The sequence below is a fragment of the Lichenostomus cassidix genome, chromosome 1Ab (assembly GCF_008360975.1).
Source record: "Lichenostomus cassidix isolate B80296 chromosome 1Ab, HeHo_3.0, whole genome shotgun sequence".
NCBI classification, from domain to species: domain Eukaryota; kingdom Metazoa; phylum Chordata; class Aves; order Passeriformes; family Meliphagidae; genus Lichenostomus; species Lichenostomus cassidix.
Genome location: NC_139481.1, coordinates 5,169,367 through 5,189,212, shown reverse-complemented (window position 1 = coordinate 5,189,212; position 19,846 = coordinate 5,169,367). Strand labels below are relative to the sequence as shown.

Below are 19,846 nucleotides of genomic sequence, written 5' to 3'. Positions count from 1 at the left end.
AAGAAAGGAATAAGGCAATTCTGGAGGCAGCAAAGATTCATTAGCAACAGGACAGCCTTAATTGTCCAAAAACTGAAGTTGCTACCACAGGGTTGAGTTTCTCATAGCATGAAACTGAACAGAGCTGCTGCTGCTATGAAAAGGTCCCACCCTACTCCCTCCAACTGCCTGACCATGGGCTTGCATTGTTCCTCTCACCAGATCTAAACCATCAGGCAGCCACATGAAAAGTCAGTTCAATAAGCTGGTTCAAAAGAAAAAAAAAATGCCCCTCGACTCATTTTTTCAGTTAGGTTTTAGAAACCTGAACAATAAGAATCCTATAAATAAAAAAGAAATAAAATGGTACATGTTACACATTTAACAAATATAACAATGTTATTTTCAAGGAGATAGATGAAAGAAAATATTGTGTTATTTAATCTCTACATTACTTTGTCTTTCTAAAAATGATTGCTAAACAGTCATTTCCTTCCTATTGTTTAGCAATCTTTTGCAGATAATATACCTTTTACTATCAGGCCTTAATATTGAATTTCAAATCATCACAGATGAGAGATATTTATATTAATACACAGAGAAATTACTCAAAGTAGTAGGCAAGCATTATAGCAAACTTTCCATTTTGCCTGTAACAAGGTCTGCAGTTGCTACTTTCAGCCCTAATCAGTTTGAGCATAACAAAACCCAAAGAACTATTATAATTATTGCCAAAATTAATTAGTAAGCTTGCAAGTTAAGCAAAGAACAGCTTCTCCTACTCCACCCCAAGAAAGCAAAGCATGGGGTAGGAAGTCAGTCTGGAAATTCTGGCTAGTCATTTAAATCAAGCCTATGCTCTCTGAGTGGGAAAAGGGTGCCAAGCAGGCAATATTTGCAGGTAAAAACAAACTAAACATGTCACTGCCACAACCAAACAGCCACATCTGCCACTCGTTACAGGACAATATTATAATAGTTAATTTGGAATAGAAAGACAAAGTCAGTGTGACAATGCTGTTGACAGGCTCCATACCATCCCATAGCACAAAAGCAGAATGAAAAATGAACACTATTTGAAGAAGATTTTAAAACTTAAAATAAATGTAGTGAGCTTTAAAAACTTGAATCTCAAGCTAGACAGATTTCCCACTCTTTAAATGCCTGGAATTTTCACCAAAGAAAAGAAAACAGACCAAAAGAAACCACAAAGTAATAGGAGAAAGCTGATTTTCCTTGCACCTTTTCTTCACCTCGCCATGGTGAGCATGGTAATAGTTTTGGAATCAAAATAAGCTTACAAGGATTTACTTTAAAAATATAATAATTTTTGAAAAGTGACAAACTTCTATACACTAGATATAGAATTCCAGCCTTAAATTACAAAAAAGATACTCGGCGTAAAAATATTGGAGGTTTTGATTTTGCCATATTCACTTTGCAAAACAAAATACCTTTTAAAAAGAATCAACTGATATAAACACAACTCAGAGAACATGCATAATTGCACTTACACTTATTTTTTAAAGAGCAGTTATCCTGTTTTTCTATCTGTAGCAAACATTCCCCTCTCTCAAAGTTACCAATTTTCTCCAGAAAAAAAACAAGTAGAAACATTTTTTAGATGTGTATAGAATATATGCATGTTGGCCCAACAGCTCATCTAGTTTTAGTACACATTCACTCACACACTTTCCACCAACCAAGTTCTAAAGGACACAAAAATTACATGTAAGGCCAACTCTCAAAACACCTAAAAATATACTAACATTAAATATTGCATCATCCTTCAACACAGATAAGAATCTGAAGAACAACAACGCTGCATATGCTGTAATATACATAAAACTCTGACCTTTGATTCTCAGAGACATCTGTTCTGATACTTCCAAAGTCCTAAGAGGCCTTGGTCTACTTATGATTAACCATCAAATTGCACATTAAAAATGTTAATGTTCATTATATAGGTTTAGACTTCCCTAATGTAATTCAACCCTATTGCTTTTAAATTATGTAATATTTCTCTGAAATTAGGTATTGCAGTAACACAAACATGCAGATAGGTAGATGATCTATTTTGAATTCCAAAGGCTCAGACTTCCTGTGCCTTTTGAAATAAAATTTAAAGTCTGAAAACAAAATGGTGTGGTTTTGAAACTCAACATTTTTTTTCCAAGACCTGGATTTGAAATACAATAAGTTCAATTTATTAAAATTGCTAGAATGAAGGTAAGAGAGAAAGAGTCATTACTTTTACAAAATACTTAGACAATTGAATATTTGGCATAATCAACATAATCAACAATCATCTAATCATTGGTGAAAAGACTGTGTAGAAAGCTGATTTTCTATACAACCACTTCATGTAACTACTAGGAATTTAGGCAAAATAAAGTCAAATGACTGTTCAAACTGAAGTCAAAGAATTACATGTTCAGAAAATCCAAACAGCTTTCTGCACAAAAATATACACTGAGGTCAAACAAACTTTTCACTACAATGTAAGAGTTCTAGGAAGAGATACCCAATCCAGGTTAATCCATAATGGCAGCAACCATTATGTATTATGTGTAGCACCTTTATGAGAAGTTACTTTTCCTGATGACAATTTCCTGATAGAGCCAAGTTAACATTACTTAAGAACTTTTGATGTATTCCTTCTGGTTGAGCATATAGCAAATTTCTTCATCCTTCCTATGCCAAATGAGATTTCTACTTATTGTTTGCCACCAGACTGATTGCATCAAGCTGCTTTAAAAGAATATTTACAATTAATTTTGTCTCTGTTCTTTTAAAATCATTGTTTTATAAAAACGAAGGTCTGAAGGAACGTGGATCTTTACATGTAGACTTTGGCAAAATAAGCTGCCTCAAGACAATCCAAGAAATAACATTTGAGGTCTGCTGTACTTTTCTTTAAACTAAACAGCTTGTCAGTGAGAGTAGAGGGGGAAAAAAAAAAAAAGGCATTTTAAAAGCAGCTGTGATAGCTGAAGGCTTTATTTCAGTGTGAAACCAGTGAGAGAAACAAGGATGATACCAGCAAGTGAATCACGACACAAGATTTGTATGAAAGAAAGAAAAACTATACATTGATCTGATGTGAAGAAGTTCTTTTCAGCGCTTTAAAGGCAATAATCTGTGTAACCCTTCACATATGAAGCAAAGGACACTACTCAGGAATTCAGAAGGATTCTCTATAGCAGCTCAGATTCATCTTTCTCCATTCAATTTCCCAGCATGGCCAGACTGACACACCAAAGAGAAAGAGGAACAATAGTCCAATCTGACTTCAAGCACTGTGTCTTAGTGAAGCTGCAACTGCTTGAAGCCTGTTGAAATAAATGAGAACTATCCTGTCCTTCCCACAACTGATGCAGGAAAAAGGATTAACATTGGATTTCAATTAATTCTAGGAACACTGGAGTCTCAATTTAACTGACCACAGCCAACATGAATTTCAGTTCTGGTTATAATGCACAGTCTAGAACAGCAGTATGGGCCCTAAACACACAAGGAAACACATATTAGTTATTTGGTTCAGAGAGGGAGAGCATTGGAAGGGAGAAACAAAATGACCAAGTAACTGCTTCTCTATACCCTAATGACAACTTCCACACAGACTCTTGTCAATTCTCAATAGCCATCTTTAAGGAAATACTGCGTATTAATGGTTTTAAGATCTACTGTCATCCCAACCAAGTCTTCTGACCACAATCAACAGGAATCTCAGTTCCATTTCCAATGCAGTTTCCTGTTAGGTAGAGCAAGGGCCTGTTATACACAGAACAGACATGTTGGTTACTTGTTTCAAAGAAAAAGGGCATTGGAAGGGAAGAAAAAAAGACAGAAATTAATGGAATTATAAGCACATACCCAATGAAGAGAAACTAAGGTTCAGAACAAAATGACAAATCTTACAAAGCAATTACATGACGTAGCCTGCAGTGATCTCAGAGCTTGCAGCCACTGGAAGCAGGAAGGTTTCCCACTCCCTTCCAAGCAAGCACTCCCACTCCCCTCCCCTGCAGTCGCCCTGGTGCTTGTCTGGTTACAAGACAACCTGTTTTTATTCACTGATCTGACAGAAACTAACCCAGCCAGTCTTTTGCCTGTTTATCAAGTCAGATTACAGCACAGTTGGGCAACTGTCAGAGGCAATCCATGAGAGGGAAGAGGACTGTGTAACCTGGAGAGAGGGACATGGAAAGTCACTAGACCTGCTCAGGCCCTACTGCTGGACATCATTATTCACTAAGACTCAAAACTACCATGACCTAACAGATAAATTGCCAGTTGCTCACCAATTAGATTGCAGGGAACATCCTTGCCTGCACCTGAAAAACCTCCTCAACTTTAACCATATACCCCATTTCCAGGACCAAGAGACACATGATTGGCACTAGATGTCATGTGTGAACCAAGGTTTTCTTAGCATATCATTAAAATGGTCTTAGTCTGACTTCCTTTAGGCATTCATGATGAAGTGTCTGATCAGTTCCTTGAAACCAGTTATCTGTAGCTCCAGCTATAGGAGCAGCTGAGGCAAGTACCAGGCAGATGAATGACTTTATGCCACTACCAATATATTATCTGCCTACCAAACACGCTTTCCAGTAATGCACTGAAGTACAAAAGTAACTATAAAACACGTAATCCAAACAGTTTGGAAGCTGCATTTCTAAACCACATCAAACACAGTTTTCCGTGAAGCAGGAGAAGATCAAAAGGACAAACTTTCAGCTAAATTCCCACCTTCTAGTTTGAGAGACACATGAGGACCACTCTGAAGTGGGAAGATACCTCTATTTTTTAGAGGCTGATCAAAACAAAATCCCACTAATGGTTCTTGCATGCATTCTCACAGCATTTTCTAAATTCCATAATTACCTACATCAAAGTCTCACAAGAAAACCATTTATTGTATTATTTTTATGTAACAAATTTCTCTAGCATTAATATTAGCTCAACCACCTCTTTTAGGCAATCTGCACTCTAAGCATTTTTTAATTCATTGGGGAATTTTTTGGTATGTCTTCAGCAGTTCCATCTCCTTCTCAACACCCAGAAGTGTTGAACGTTCCTCATCAACAAAGTGCATGGACTGCAGACTCCAACCGAGAGAGCACGAGCTGGTTATTCCAGTTGTCTGAAAAAGATGAGTTGTTTAGAAAGATCATGTTGCCTAATAAAGATGAGCTGTTTAGAAAGATTGTGAAGCCTGACAAGTACTATCAGCACTTCTATTTGATGCAATACACAGTCTGCAAAGCTTACGACATCCTGAGTAACACTGTCAGTAGACACCATCAGATCTGTCTTGTTCTCAAGTATCTCAAGTGATAAAAAAAGATTTAGAGGCAAACAACAACAAACCCGCAATGACTTCCTGGCCTGAGGGGACTGATTAGGACACTAATGATTGTTTTTAAACTCTGCCACTTCAATTGAAAAATGATGTCAGGAATGATTTGAAAATATGACTTTTTGCTAACAACATTAGGAAATGCAGTTTGCTGTCTCCCACATTCTAGCACCAGCAACCAGTGTTAGGATAACCTTAAAACTCCAGTGCTGCAAATCCCTTATTCTTGGGTTACTGCATGTCTGGTTTGCTGCTTTTACAGACTGCAGCAACAGCAAACTTCGCTTCAGCCTGCTTTACACACCTTTTAATTGGCTGCTTACACCAAATACACTTTACCACCTAACTGGGTTAAAAAATTTCTTACCCAGACTGGTTTTAAAGACCTCCTGGAGTCTTCTACTAAGTAGCCTTAATACTCACAGTAGCATTCAGAGACTCTGCAGCTGTACCTGAAATAAAGCCTTTATGGCCTTCAAAATTAAACTCACTAAATAGTTCTCCTATAAGAAAAATAAAATATGAAAAATAAAAATCAAGGACATTTTTCAACTCATCCGCTTCTCAACTGAGTCATTCCTCCTGCTGCCCACAGTAATTTTCAGACATTGCTAGGAATTTTTCAGCAAGCTTTTTATTAAGCTGAATAATTTTTACATCTTCTAATCACAACACAAAATAATACATGACGGCTCCTATAGCTTTGAAATACCTTACTTGTATAAGGCAAATAGATCTGCAGTCAATAGCAAGTAGAGACAGATGCTTCATTTCTGAAGAAATCTGAGAGCAAACTGGCTCATCTCTAGCTCACCATGCTCGTTTCAAAAGCAGATGGAGTATCTGATTACATTAACTTCTATTTAAGCTATGATACAAGCAAACTGTTTCAGATACACAGATAATGAGTCTAAATATCAGATGTTACATTGGCTGGCTGGCAGAGCACTAAGCAGAAAAAGCTCCTTCAATCAACCAGATAATACCTATAATTTAGAGATCTTTATTGGATTCTCAGCTGCTTATAGAGGTCCAGAGGGGCATGCTGGTCAAAACTGCATCCATGCAGCCCATAACATAGCAAGAAGTTACTTTTCTAGCTACAGAAATCTAACTGTTCAATCCTCTTCAGATGGAATTAATGAAGCACAGTAATTTCCAGACCATGTGGAAACTTCAAATAGTGAAGAACAAAGCTAAACAGAGTTTGGGGGTTGAGTTACATCAGCACTTAGACTGAATTCTATCTGCATCCATTATTTTTATTCTGCATATAATTTGACATACTGATTTTAATCTAAAATTTTGATGAGTTCAGATGAAGGTTACCAGAACCATTTTTGCTCTATTATAAGCTATTTAGAGTAATCTAAATTATTTGCAAAAGCACAAATCCATATCTTTTAGTCTAAATTTTACACACAAACACTTTTAGAGGTAACCTTGACTTCACAGTCTGTGCTATTCAGTTCCACTGCCATTATATGGAAAAAAAGATTTTATCCATATATCAGTGTGTGTGTAGTGTGCATATATGTAGCTCTTACAATACCATCTTCTCCACAGTGGACAAAATTCCCTTAACTCAAACAAGAATGTTCAAATAAATGCACAGGAAAAATACAAAGCATGAAGCAGCACACCTACTGCAAAAGGTCCCCTGGAAATGAATACTGATTTCCTATTCCGGTAAATATTACAGGAGACATTATGGTTCATTAATTGTGAAAAACACAAAATTAATTCTTTGGGAGTAAACTTTCAACCTTATCAATATGAGTAAATATCAATGTATGCAAATTCCCTTGATGGAAGGGGAAAGGTAACAGACATTGCTCAGTAGTGGCCAGTGACAGGACAAATGACGATGGCCACAGATTAAAGCATATAAAACCCATCTAAACAGGAGAAAAGAAACTGCAAGAACACGGAAGAATACAAAAGTTCATCTATATATGGCTATTAGGGCAATATCCAATTAAAGATGCTGGTCCCTAAAACCTACTTAAATTCAGAAGAAAGCTAACCTCAGAAGTACCTACATTTAGCTAGCACCCCAAAAATTCCAGAAGCACCCCTAATTCTGCTCCCACCCAGCATGTGGCACATGCCCTGGCAGCTCAGCCAGGAGTCAGGCACAGCTGCCACACTGACAGAGAGCTGGGCACTGAAAGTACTCACAAGGGGAGAAGTTATTTTGTTTTTCCACCCCAGATAGCAGCAGCGCTTATTCAGGTTGTGGGAGCTCAAGCCCACACATCTCAGGGGAATGTTCACCTCCAGCTTACTTTTTATGTAAAGATACCCTTTATCTCCCCCACTTATGACCTCTTACTCTACAGCAAAGTATCTAAGAATTACGAGCCCAGAACAGAATGTAACATGACCTGAACACAAGGGTCTGGTTAAAACCCTCAGACATTGACAAGATTATCTTGAGTTCTGCTCCCTGCTCCTGATATTAGGGAATAAATAGATAAAGTCAGCATGAATTACAGCACAACCTTTTCCAAGTGTTTAGAGATACTAATAGGTTTTTTCAGTCTTCAGATTTAATAGTGCTTCCTCCATGAACAATATAGTCTATACCCTGAACTATGAATGCACCTGTTTTTCTTTTAAAAAAGGCAGAACTGTCCATTTCTCTAAATATTTTAGGAGCTGGCAAGGACTTGAAATTTGCTTCATACCTGCCAGACTTTTTGGAGTACAAATAACACTTAACAGGTGTTGCTTTTCTGGCTTGAAAGTGATAATAAAGCTTTCCTTTTCCTTACAACCTCGACTAACATAAGCTAAAAGTGCCAGAGAGGTTTTTCTTTGAAAATTAGCAAAAAGCAGTAAATACTTGACAGAAGAACAATCTTTTACCAGAAGTGTCTCCTAGATAAAGATTTAGAGGTCAATGATCTCTACAGAGCCTTTAATGAGTTCGACATTTCACTGAATGTGAACTATTAAGCTATTTTCTTACAATTCAATTACAGGAGAAAAGTTTGTTTACATTACCTAGCGCTGACTATGAAAACTAAGTAAAACTGAAAATACTAAAAAGAAAGAATCAAACTATCTGAAGAGTGAGAACTCCCCAACCCTACAATGTAATTTGTTGTACATCAATTTAAATACACCCAGAGCCAGCTTTCTTTAAAAAGACTTCTTTTTTCTTTAGCAATTCAAGCCAAAGAGTTACATAAAACAACCTCAAACTGTGGATTTATCTTCAGAAAATGCAATCATTAAAATTGGACTTGGTGCAGCTGATTCAGGTTAGATTCCATTCAGAGAAAGACACTGAAAGTTACATTTTAAATTTAAATTAATGTTGATCATCACTCCTTATGTTCTGCACACCACAAAGTAGTTTCCATCCAACCAAAAACTCAACCATGCATTTTTATCAGCAAGGATCACCCAGCCTACTGGCTGCATTAGAATTTGGATCTTCCTCTCATCACTTCAGAGTGACTGGTCATTGCAACAGACATTTTAGCACAGAGGCTTTTTTCAGCCACAAATTAATGTTCACATTTAAAACTTCACACTCTTTTAGTACAAATCAATATTCTCCATGTATTCTCTCTAATATTCTCCAATATTCTCTTTGTTTTGAGAACCATTTTCTTCTTCATTGTCTTTACTTTCCTGATCTCTCTCCATCCAGCTTTTCACCTACAAGACTCTCTCTTCCACAGTAGGCTGTTTAATCCCTTTGTAGATAACCCACGTGAACAGACAAACCTTCTGATCTCAGTTCCAATTTTTCAGACACCTGAAAACCAGAAGTTCCATTCAGTTACTTTGTGTCTGGTACAGCTTTAGAAAGGAAGTATCTACTTTACTTCCATCCTCTTGGCATCTAGTCAGTATGTTTCCAACAATGATCATTTAGAGATTTACAGTTTTTCTTCTAAACACATGGCAAGCATACTAAGGCATAGAGCACATTACTTAACAAAAACCTTGTTCCAAAGTATCATGGTGCACAAGCTTCATAGAAAGCTGATGAATTTCTCAGAGGCTCAGTGCAATGCATACATTCATACCAGAAAGATGTTCATCCAGCTTCCTCAGATTGGCATAAGAAACAGAATTTTATTATACTAGGATAACCAACACATTTATATAAAACATTTATTTGCTATATCTATCTCCAAATTTCCCATTAGCTGTGCAAGAAAAAAAACCCAGAAAAAATAGATTATTTAAAGCATTTAATAATGTGTCATGAAAATCATGTTATAGTTTACTAGTCTTGCCCTGGAACAGAGTGGAAAGCTGCAAATAGAGGCTTTACCACTCCAAGCTGCTCTATGGTCCAATAGCAGCTCCCTGGGAATTTTCCATGCAGTGTGCATTGAGAACTGACATCACACACTGCAGGGATGCATTCACTTCCATTCTCAGCACACGTGTACCAAAAGCAGTAAGGAATGCATTGCAGTTCACTCTTAATCACATGGTGTGAATTACCTGTGTCTGTTCCATGTAAGTTTAGTCCAGACAAACAAGATGTCTGCTTAAAATCATTTCACTGATTATAATTAAAGGCTAAAGCTTTACTTCCCCATGTTTTACCACTTTTTCATTATTTTGTCTCATTTCATTGTTCCAGTTCCCACATAGCATGACTGTTTCAGACACCAAAGAAAAAAAGAGAATTAGACACAGTGCAACCCTATGAAAAACAAAGATTCGGCCAACTAGACACAAGCATTGACATGCACACACTGGGGGGAAGGAAAAAGGCACAAGAGCACTAATGTGCAATAAGCAAACAGGATTGTAAAGAAATCTCAGATCTATTCCTTAATATAAGGAACTACCTTTGGGAAACAACCACTTGTATGCAAGGCACCTTCATAAGAAAAAGTAGTGGCACCTAACATTGAGAGGTTAAACAATGGCACCAGTGATGCCTTCCTTTCATTAATATACCAGATTTTGTTCTCTCTTACAGTAATAAATCTATTCAGTATCAGAACTAACTAGGAGTTAAAAAAGTTTATTCTTCTCTAAAGTGGAGGGTTTGTGTTTTTTCATTAGACAATAACTTTACTTCCACAGTCAAATAAGAACTAGGAAACAGAATGCACAGTATATTCTCACCAGCAACACTACCTGATACACCAATTCCAAAAAACAAAGGGAAACTGGAATCTGCCCTTACTGGTAAAATATAAAAGTTAGGATGAACATTTGCAGAAACACTTAAGAGTCGTTTCTTTGCTTCTGCAAATTCTGATCTACTCAAATGCTACTCCTAGCCCTAGGTCATGCCTAAAGCCTTCAGTTACATGATGTTTCAAGCTGACCATGCTGAAGGTATAAGGCACAGCCAAGGCATCTGCTTTCACTCAGTTCAATGTTAATAAGCACTTTTCAGCAAGGACATCAGTCCAATCACTCAATATTACAGCTGTCCCGTTTGTTCTCAGCAAGAATAAGAACAGCATTTTAAATTACTTCTGTGGCACTCACTCCATCAGAGCAGCACACTTCACTGCAGTGTTAGGAGATGCAAAGGGATGCCCTGAGATGTCCTAGCTGCTCACACAAGAGAGCACAGCAAGTTGCTGCTCACCTTTCCCTCACACTGTTGTGTCCTCTGGGCAGACAAATGCTGTAGGCAGAACTTAACTTGAGAATGAAGAGACTACAAGTGTGCACCAGTTTTCTTGATGTGATTTTGGTCCTCTGTTACATAAGCAATAGAGCACAGAGAAATACCTAGGACAGAGTGGGCTTGAGGCTCTGATATGCCAACACAGCACACCCTCATGAAATAAGGATAGCACTGTGCTGAGAGGTGGACTGGCAATATTTGCCTGAGCACAGTGCCTTGTTAGCACAGCTCCCTTGGGTTTGCTGTTGTTCCACGCTGCTCCACACAGCACTGTGCACCTCAGAGGTGTGCCCAGCAGTACCCCAAAAGCCCTGTGCTGACTTGCAGCACCTCATTTCTCATCTGCTTGTTCTTAACACCAAGTTTTGCAAGTCAACAGCATGATGTAATCCTTCGGTGAAAAGATCCAAATATTTTTGTTATTGAAACAAAACTAAAAATCTGTATGTTGAGCAAGACAACGAGACGTTTTACAAGTACTATTGGGTAACAAGACAGCAATTTCTTTGGTTGCTCTTCATTTATCTGATTTGGCCTTTGTTTATTGGCAGTCAACCATCAATATCCCAAACTGAAAATGTCACTCTCTTCAGAAAATACTGCCTGATAAGTGGCAAGAATGACAGATCAGATCAATCCCATATCTTCAATATCAAAGATTCCATTTCTCAGAGAGTCACCTTTCTTTGCACTCATTTTCATGAACAGTGCTTTAAGAGCCTTTAAGTGAATAAAGTATTAATGTAAATGGAACAAACACAATTAAATTTATGAAATTAATTTCCCAGGCTAGCTGACAGTTTCAGATGAAAATAAATAGACTTCATACCACAATATATTAAAAATCTAGAACAATCATACTTATTCCAATTGGCTTTTAAGACAGAATAATGTGGGAAGGTTTTTAGGGGGTTTTTTTAAAAAAAAAGCTTTCTTGCTTTTGTGGCACATACATCAGCATTTATGCCTGCCTGAGCAACAATGAACTCAGTATTTTCAAAAAGAAACACCAATTTTAAAGTCTACTTTAGTTAATCCTGAAGTAATGGAGAAAACAGTATTAAATATTAATTCCATTCAAAAGCAGAATTGACCTGAGGAGGGTAACCAGCCACATAAATCCACATTACCACCACACAGCAGACATCTCAAGACAATTCATACTCCATAGATTGTTAGCTCTGTGTATTCATAAGCTAATGTTATTATACATTAGAAAGGACTGACAAAATGAAAAATAGCTTAACTATTTTAAAAACTATATATTTCATTAAAATATCTCTCATATGTTGATAATAAAGCCATAGCAATGCTGTTAATTGAATTTCCATACTTGAGCAATGAGACAAAGGTAAAATTTGAGCATGTTTATGGTTTTAAGTATGTACATTGTACCCATGGAAATCTTTACTGATACACTCTGAGTTGTTTTGAGACAATGGTATTTTATTTTACAGTAATGTAGGGAGAGTACAAATATTTACTTGAAGAGTATTAGCTCATCTTCAACTTGTGCAAACTGTCATGGGAACAGAATGGAGACACTGTATTATTGCATGATCTTTCAAAAGATGATGCAGAAAGTGCACGGAAACTGCACCGATCGTAAAAAAAATCTGCTAATGAATATGAAAACTATCCACAACAAGGAAAGCTAGAAACCACAAATGAAGAATGAAAACAAAATTAATGGGATTTTGCCTACTGGCAGTTAACAGAGTGATCCTCCACTGTAAAGCTTAAGCCATTTTACTGCCATTGTGTTGCTCTAAGACAACTCATCATTATCAACAGATTAAGATAAGATTAAAATAAAAATAATATAATTCACATTCTGCACTGTAGTATGTGGTAGGTATATACAGAAAATAAGTGTGCCAAGCAGCAGTCCCCCAATCAGATTCCTCTTACCTCTCTAGTTTGTAGATACATAAGTCACAAAACAGAGCCTTCTGAAAACATTTGAATTCTTCAGTCAAACAATACATGTATTAAACATAACAAAAGGAAAGGAAGATACTGAACTCCTACATGAGCATCAACAAATGACATTTTTGAATATAAAATCACTATAAATTAACTAGCTAATTAAAAGTTCAGTTAAATTACACAAATACTTACAGTGCCTTCATTTGCAGTCAAGAATGGCCAAAACAAAAACAATTATACCAAAAATGTAAGTCAACTATAGTATTACAGAAAATTAGAGGTAGTGTTTAAATTACTGAACCTCTGCATCTTTTAACTAACATTGAAAAGGTAATAATTAATTTGTACTTTAGAAATTAGAACTATTACCATTTAATAACTGTTTAGGAACTCACTAGCATCTTGGTGGACTTCAAACTTAAAAAGCAGAACTGTGTACCATTCAGTTCTCTTACAGATCTTTATTGGACAATATTTTTTCTCTTGTCCTAGTTACTCTGTCAGAAAGCAAATGCTAAAACATCTACTACGTTTTATTGCAGAACAAGTGAAGAAAACTTACAAAATTACAGATCTCAAGGAAAGGAGTGTTAACTTTCAAAGCACACACACTTCAAATGAAGCCAGTTCTTCAAGAAAACTATAAAGAGAAAAAACTTGCACACAATTCTACATGTTATTACACAGTTTCAAAAATTGAAGCAATTTGAATACTTGCAACTCTTCAGTGCTTATTATGGTAGAATACATCTAACTTTAATATATATTAATAAGTCTTCCCACTTCACAGATGGGAACCAAGAGAAAAAAATTGTTTGTCCAAATGAAGAATATAAAAGGATTGGAAACAGACACCCAGTTACACAAGTGCTTGTCTAGCACCCTCATTATAACTAGTTTCTTTTCAGTTTAACCAAAACTGTTTCAGCTTTTGTATTGTTAGAAAAGTTTGAAGTCACTTCAAGTTACTTAATTCTTTGGCAGAGGGGACAGAGCTCATTGGACTGAAGTTGAGGCTTCTATCTTATTTCTGAGGAAACATGGCTGAGCCAAGGAAAAGTAAGATTAAACACATTAGCTTTCCCTTGAGGTCTAAAACACTTCCCTAAGATACACCAAATTGCCACATGAAGAATTTAAGGCTTATACATAACGAAAGCCAGAAAGTCAGCTTGGGAGTTCTTTGGTGGAGAGCTTCTCTTTGCAGCAAATTAAAGCCTTGTAGTTAGAAACATTCAGGGTCCTGAACTGAATCAACAAATCCTTGTCTGGTCAGTGGTGCTTTGGTCTGGCACCATTTTTAACAGCCTCTTTGCAAGTTCCCTGAGATGAGCATCACCATAGCTTGTCCTCCATCTCCAAGACAGATATAGGAGCTTCTCCTACCCCTGCAAACAGAAGATGCCCCAGGGTTGCACTCCTGCAGCTGCACTGGAAATGCCTTGATCCCCTTGGACCCCACTAGATAACAGCTGGGGCTGGCAGAATCACACAGGATGACTGAGACACAAAAACAAGGCTCTACAAAACTGGGGGAGCTATCAATCCCAATGGGGGAAGAGAGGAAGAAAAATGAGCAACTCTGTCTTTTCCCACCAGTATCATCTCCAACAACACGTTCCTCCAAGTGTTTCGCAACACCCTCGGACTCATCCTAGCCTTTGACGAGCCCACTCAGCTGGTAACCCAACAAAAAGCTAACCCAGCAAGAGAATGGGTTCTGTCAGCTTTCTGAGCAGAGTTGATTTACCAATCAGGCAAGCACTGAACCAGCAAAAGAGGAATTATAGTAGCATGCAGCCAGGAGCGGGACAGCCTCTTTCAGCAGCAAAGAGCCGGTGAAGCCCATCGAGCAGAACCTCATGGATAAAGCTCCAAAACAAAGAAGCAATTCAGGAAAAGTAGTCACTATAGCACACGCATTTCCTTCTTTTCTCAAGGAGAAAGTCTGCCTTCAGAGTACCGATCAGTGTGTTCAGAGAGACCTGCACCACGTAAGCTAACAGCTGTAAGAGGGAAACCTTGGTTTTAAATAAAGATCTTATGAAGGAGTGGGTGAGAAGTTTTGTGCTTCTTGAGACCAAACGAAGACACGTTCAAATCTATACAGTATCAGAAAAAATATGTTCTACGTGAACTTCGCTCAGATATGACTTTGGCAATGAGTTTTTCCTCTGTTTGAGGAAAAAAGGCCTCAAGGCATCTGCAGTTTAAATTATAATCTTCAAAAAGTACATGAATCACCTTCCTTTTCAAATGATGTTATTAAATGTTTTCTAATAATGACAAAGCTGTAAAAAACATCAGACACCTAATGGCAAAACACCATCAATGAACTGCTCTAAAAAGTTAAGTCTTTCAAGACTACACAAAATACAGAGTTAATCCTTAGAGCAAGACCTATCAATTTAAAAACAATTCCATATAAATTTAATCAATTTGACTTTGCTTTGCAACAGAAGTACGTACATATGTACACGACATACAGATTAGTGCTGTATTTCTCTTACAGCCCTCTAAGCACTCAAATTAAATATTTATTTCTCTAAGCATAAAAGATTTTCTCTCTGAGAGGGGAGACACCAAATTTGACACCATTATGAAATTTTCAGGTAAATTTCTAATTTTGAACCAAAAAAAAAAAGGATGCTTTCCCTTTCTTTGTCTCATTACTCTAACTTTGAAGAGTAAAACATTTCCTTTGTTTAATAAAAAAACCACCCAAACATCTTTTTTTAATGTAAAAAAATACATTAGAAAGGTTGCAGGCATTTCAAAAGGCAGAGACCATTAGTGTAATTGACATGCACATATCTGATAATTTCTTAAGCTATTCATCATTGAAACATGTTAGAAGTTCACTCTATGTTTGTTGAGAAACAAAACATCCCCGGAAAAGTGCTACACAGAAGACTTCATAAGGGCACCTGCATTTTTAATTCTCAGTTTACCTGACTGACTTCTCCACACTCCTTTTCAACTAGTACAGTACCGGAGCAGCTTTATAAAGCAAACCTCCTCAGAAAGCCAAATCTACAGTCCTTTACTCCTGAAACATTACAGACAACGTTACAACTGTATGGACAAAATGTGAATTATATGCTTTAACTTCAGTTTGTTCTGACCTGTCAGAAATCTAGTCTACAGGAATAAGTGACATCTATGCAATGCATATAAATCTAGTCAAGTACACATATCACGGACAGAAAAAAAGGACAAAAATTTCAAAGCTAACAATAGGGTTTCTGCAAACTTCACAAGCATATTTCAAGAGCAGAGCTGACAGCAAGATCAGTTTAAAAAGAGATATGTAACTTATGCACAGAATATATCACAGCAAAAAAACACAAACGAGAAAAGATGACAGCATGTAGTTAACCTAATAACTGAGGCAAAGCATCAAAAAACGAAAGGAGGCAGAGACAGTGCGAGAAGTATCCTAGAATGATACATATAATTTGAAGATGAAACCAAGAAATTTAAGAGGTTTCAAGAGCTACGGAACACATCCAAGAAAAAGTTGAACACACAGAGCAGCAAAAAGGACTTTTTAAGCTGCATTCTAGCTGGAGCATATTCCAGACAAGTCAGAAAGCAGGAATCAGCTTAACGTGACATTTTCATTTAAAGCAGATAAAAAGATGGAGGAAACACAAAAATTGTCCAAAATATCAATGGATTTGCCAGTCTGCAAGCTTTGACAGTTTGTCACATCGAAAGCTGTGCAGGCTCTGCACTCTTGCAAGCCATTCAGGAAGGCGAGGAAGCCTCAAGCAGCACGCAGGCACCCGCGTTACGCTCTTTTGTTCACAAGGGGTAATTACACCAGACTGTGGCTGCGTGTTAGGCCCACTCAGAGAGTAACTGAAACCCACAATGCAGGTTCACAGCCTTGCCAGGCAAAACAGAGCGTTTGCTTTGACACAAATATTTGTCAAAGGCAATAAAATGCGTATTTGGTAATACTAATAATACTAATATATTGATAATAGCAAACTAAAGTACAAATCATTTGAAGCCGGAGAGTGCAAGAAAAACAGACAGGAAAAAAAATTCCATAAAAATTTAAAGGGACTAAGTAACAATCTGTCAGAATGGACTTTGTACTGCCTCTACTGTACTGTTCAGGCTCTCTCTTGACTACACACAGGAAGGCAGCAAAGAGTCCATAATCCAATAATATATGCAAGGTATCATGCTAGCACACTACTCTGGGTTTATATCTTTCTTATGGCAGAAGACACATCAGTCCCATTCCATAGGCTGGGGGGGAAAAAAAAAGAAAATCAAGTAAACATGAAATGAAGAGGTTCACCAAAAACTTCAAGATTTGAGAGTGTATGTTTTCTTTCACAAGCTATCTAAGAGTTTTCAGACACTCTTAAAGCAAGGGGAAAGGCACTCCCAGAGCAGACCACAGCTGGCAGGGGGCAATGAGTCTCCCAAAAACCTGTCTCTTAGTCATGGGACTGGGTGAGCATGCAACTAAATCCCAAAGCAGCATGGCTGCTGCCAGCTCTTGCTGGCCTGCTTGCTTGTTTTCCACTCTGAGCATTTCAGACTATCCAAGCAGTTCAGTGCTAGCAGACTTTTTCTACCCATTACAAGACAGAGCTCCATCATGGGAACCTCTGTGGAGCTTTTTGCAGAGCAAGATCCAAGAAAGCTACCAAGTGGTCTGTCGCACCTTTGAATCAGGCAATAACTTTCCTCTCCTCATAACAATTTCAGAAATTTAGTTCACCCATACCCTGGTAATACTGACGCACAAGGCTGGCATTTAAGTTAAGCCTGCATGGAACCTGAGCAATTGCCAGGATACTCTGAAACAGCAACTACACAAATGCAGCAAAAGACTTGGAAAAGAAAGAACCTGTAACCGTGCAAACACCTCCAGGCGATGCCTGCACCTTTATTGCAGGCAGTGACCGAGTTTTGACAAACTCGTATTAAGCTGCTGTAACCCAAACGAGCTGTTGTGCGCCTCGCTCTCAACAACAGCGCTGGCAAGAGCAGCAGCAGTCTAGTTAAAAATATTAATGAGAGCTTGTTCTTAAGGTACAACAATCCTGCTTTGCCAGTTTTTATGGTCCACAAAGCCCTTTTCACAGTTTCTATTACGGTGCGGTTCGAGCCGGGGGAAGCCCACGTACAAAGAACAAACCAACTCCACGTACGCACAAGTAAACATCTGAAACGCTGCGAGCCTCCCTTTCGCCCGAAAACGTGGCAAGAAAACACCCGTGCGTAACAATTACTGTTGAGTAACACCTAGACACGCAACCTACTTTCTGCCAGCGTTTCGGTTGTGCCCTTTGAGGGCAAGAAATAGGAAAATAACTAAAGGAAAACAACCCCGAGCAAGCGGGACACCCCGCGCACGGCCGCAGGGCAGGGTCGGGGGGCGGCGCTGCGGGCCCTGGCCGGCAGGGGGCGCGGCGCGGGCGGCCGGCGCTGTTGTTGTCGCCGCTCGGGGTATTTAAACGCCGGGCTGTCAATCAGCGGCGCCGCGCGCGCCCCGGCGCTCCCCTCACGGCGGGGGCGGCACCGAGCGACCCGCAGCCCCGGCCCGGCCGAGCCGAGCCGCCGCCGCCGCGGGCCCCCAACTTGCTCCTTTGTTTAAGTGCCCGTGAATCCCCGCCGCCGCCTCCCGCTCGCAGCGGCTGCTGCCGACGGGCCTTTTATTATTCACACGCTCGGCTCGCAAAACACACGCGCGGCGGCGGCGGCCGCTCGGGACCAGGCTGGAAACGTCAAAGCGGCGAGAGGCGCGGGGCGACCCTCTTTCTCCTCGTCCGCCGCCCCCCGAACAAAACGCACGGGCAGCCCGGAGCTCGCAGCCGGCCGGGGACAGCCCCGGATCCCGCACTGCTCCGCCGGGAGACCGGCCTGTCCCGGGAGAGACCCCCGGGGACGCGGGGGGACACGCGACGCCTCCGCGCAGTCGGCACAACTTCGGGGTGGCCCCGGCCCCGTCAGCCCCGCATCTGTTGCTCTTTCGTAACCGGCCCCCCCCAGCTCGCCCGGCCCGGCCCGTCCGCCCCCTCGCAGCCGCGGACCCATGTGCCCGGGGACGGCCGCCCCCGCCGGCGCCGGCACTGTCCCCGCCGCGAAGGGGGGGAAGCCGGACCGGGCGAGCGCCCGCTGCTCCCCCCGTGCTGCCGCCGCGCAGCCATTGTCCCCCCCGGGGGGAGGGGGGAAGGCGACTGCCACCGCCTGTGCCCGGTGGCCGCCCGGCCGCCCGCCCCGCCGGCTGCCCCGGCGCGCCGCCCGGCCCCGGCGCGGCTCCCGGCGCCTTACCTGCCGTGGAACCAGTCCTTGCAGATGTCGCACTCGATCATGAAGCGGCTCACGTCGTAGGGTTCGCGGCACACGCAGTACACGGGGGTCGCGGCGGCGGCCGTCGCTCCGGCCATCTTTAAAGAACTCCCTGACTGAGCCGCCCGCCCCGCTCCGCTCCTCCCCGTCCCGTCCCGTTTCCCCCCCCGCCGCGCTCCCTCCGCCGCGGCCGCGGCGGCGCCGCCAATAACAACAGCGCGCGTGCCGGCCCCGCACGCCGCGCGCGCCCCCCGCCGCCGGCAGGCACGCGCACGGGGCGGGCGGCACGGGAGCGAGCGGACAACAGCGCGCGGGGGCGCGCGCACGTGCGTCACCCGGCCCCCGCGGAGGCGGGAGGAGGAGGAGGATGGGGACGGGGCCGGGAGGAGGGCGCGGGGGAAGCACCGCCCCGCCCGCCCCGCACGGCGACCGGCCCCGCCGCGCCTGCGCCCCGCCGAACGGCCCGCGCCCCGCCCCGCGCCGCGCGGAGCTGCGGGGACTGAGCGTGCGCGGGACGGGGCGGGGCGGGGGGGAAGAGCGATTCCCCGCGGGGCGCGCGGGGCGGGGCGGGGCGCGCACGTGCCGCCCCTCCGGGGAGGCGGGGCGCGGGGAGGCACGCGCTGGGTGTC

The 19,846-nt window shown here is 41.0% G+C and overlaps 1 protein-coding gene across 2 annotated transcripts in view; it reads right to left on the bottom strand.

The window, feature by feature from the left end:
• KDM7A (lysine demethylase 7A) overlaps window positions 1-19,370 on the bottom strand; it is a 52,562-nt gene extending 33,192 nt beyond the window's left edge. For both annotated transcript variants that reach the window (XM_085049550.1, XM_085049551.1), the window contains exon 1: window positions 19,200-19,370. In XM_085049550.1, coding sequence (XP_084905676.1) covers window positions 19,200-19,315 — 116 coding nt within the window. In that variant the 5' untranslated portion in view covers window positions 19,316-19,370. The remainder of the gene's footprint in view (window positions 1-19,199) is intronic.
• Between the last annotated feature and the right edge of the window lie 476 nt (window positions 19,371-19,846).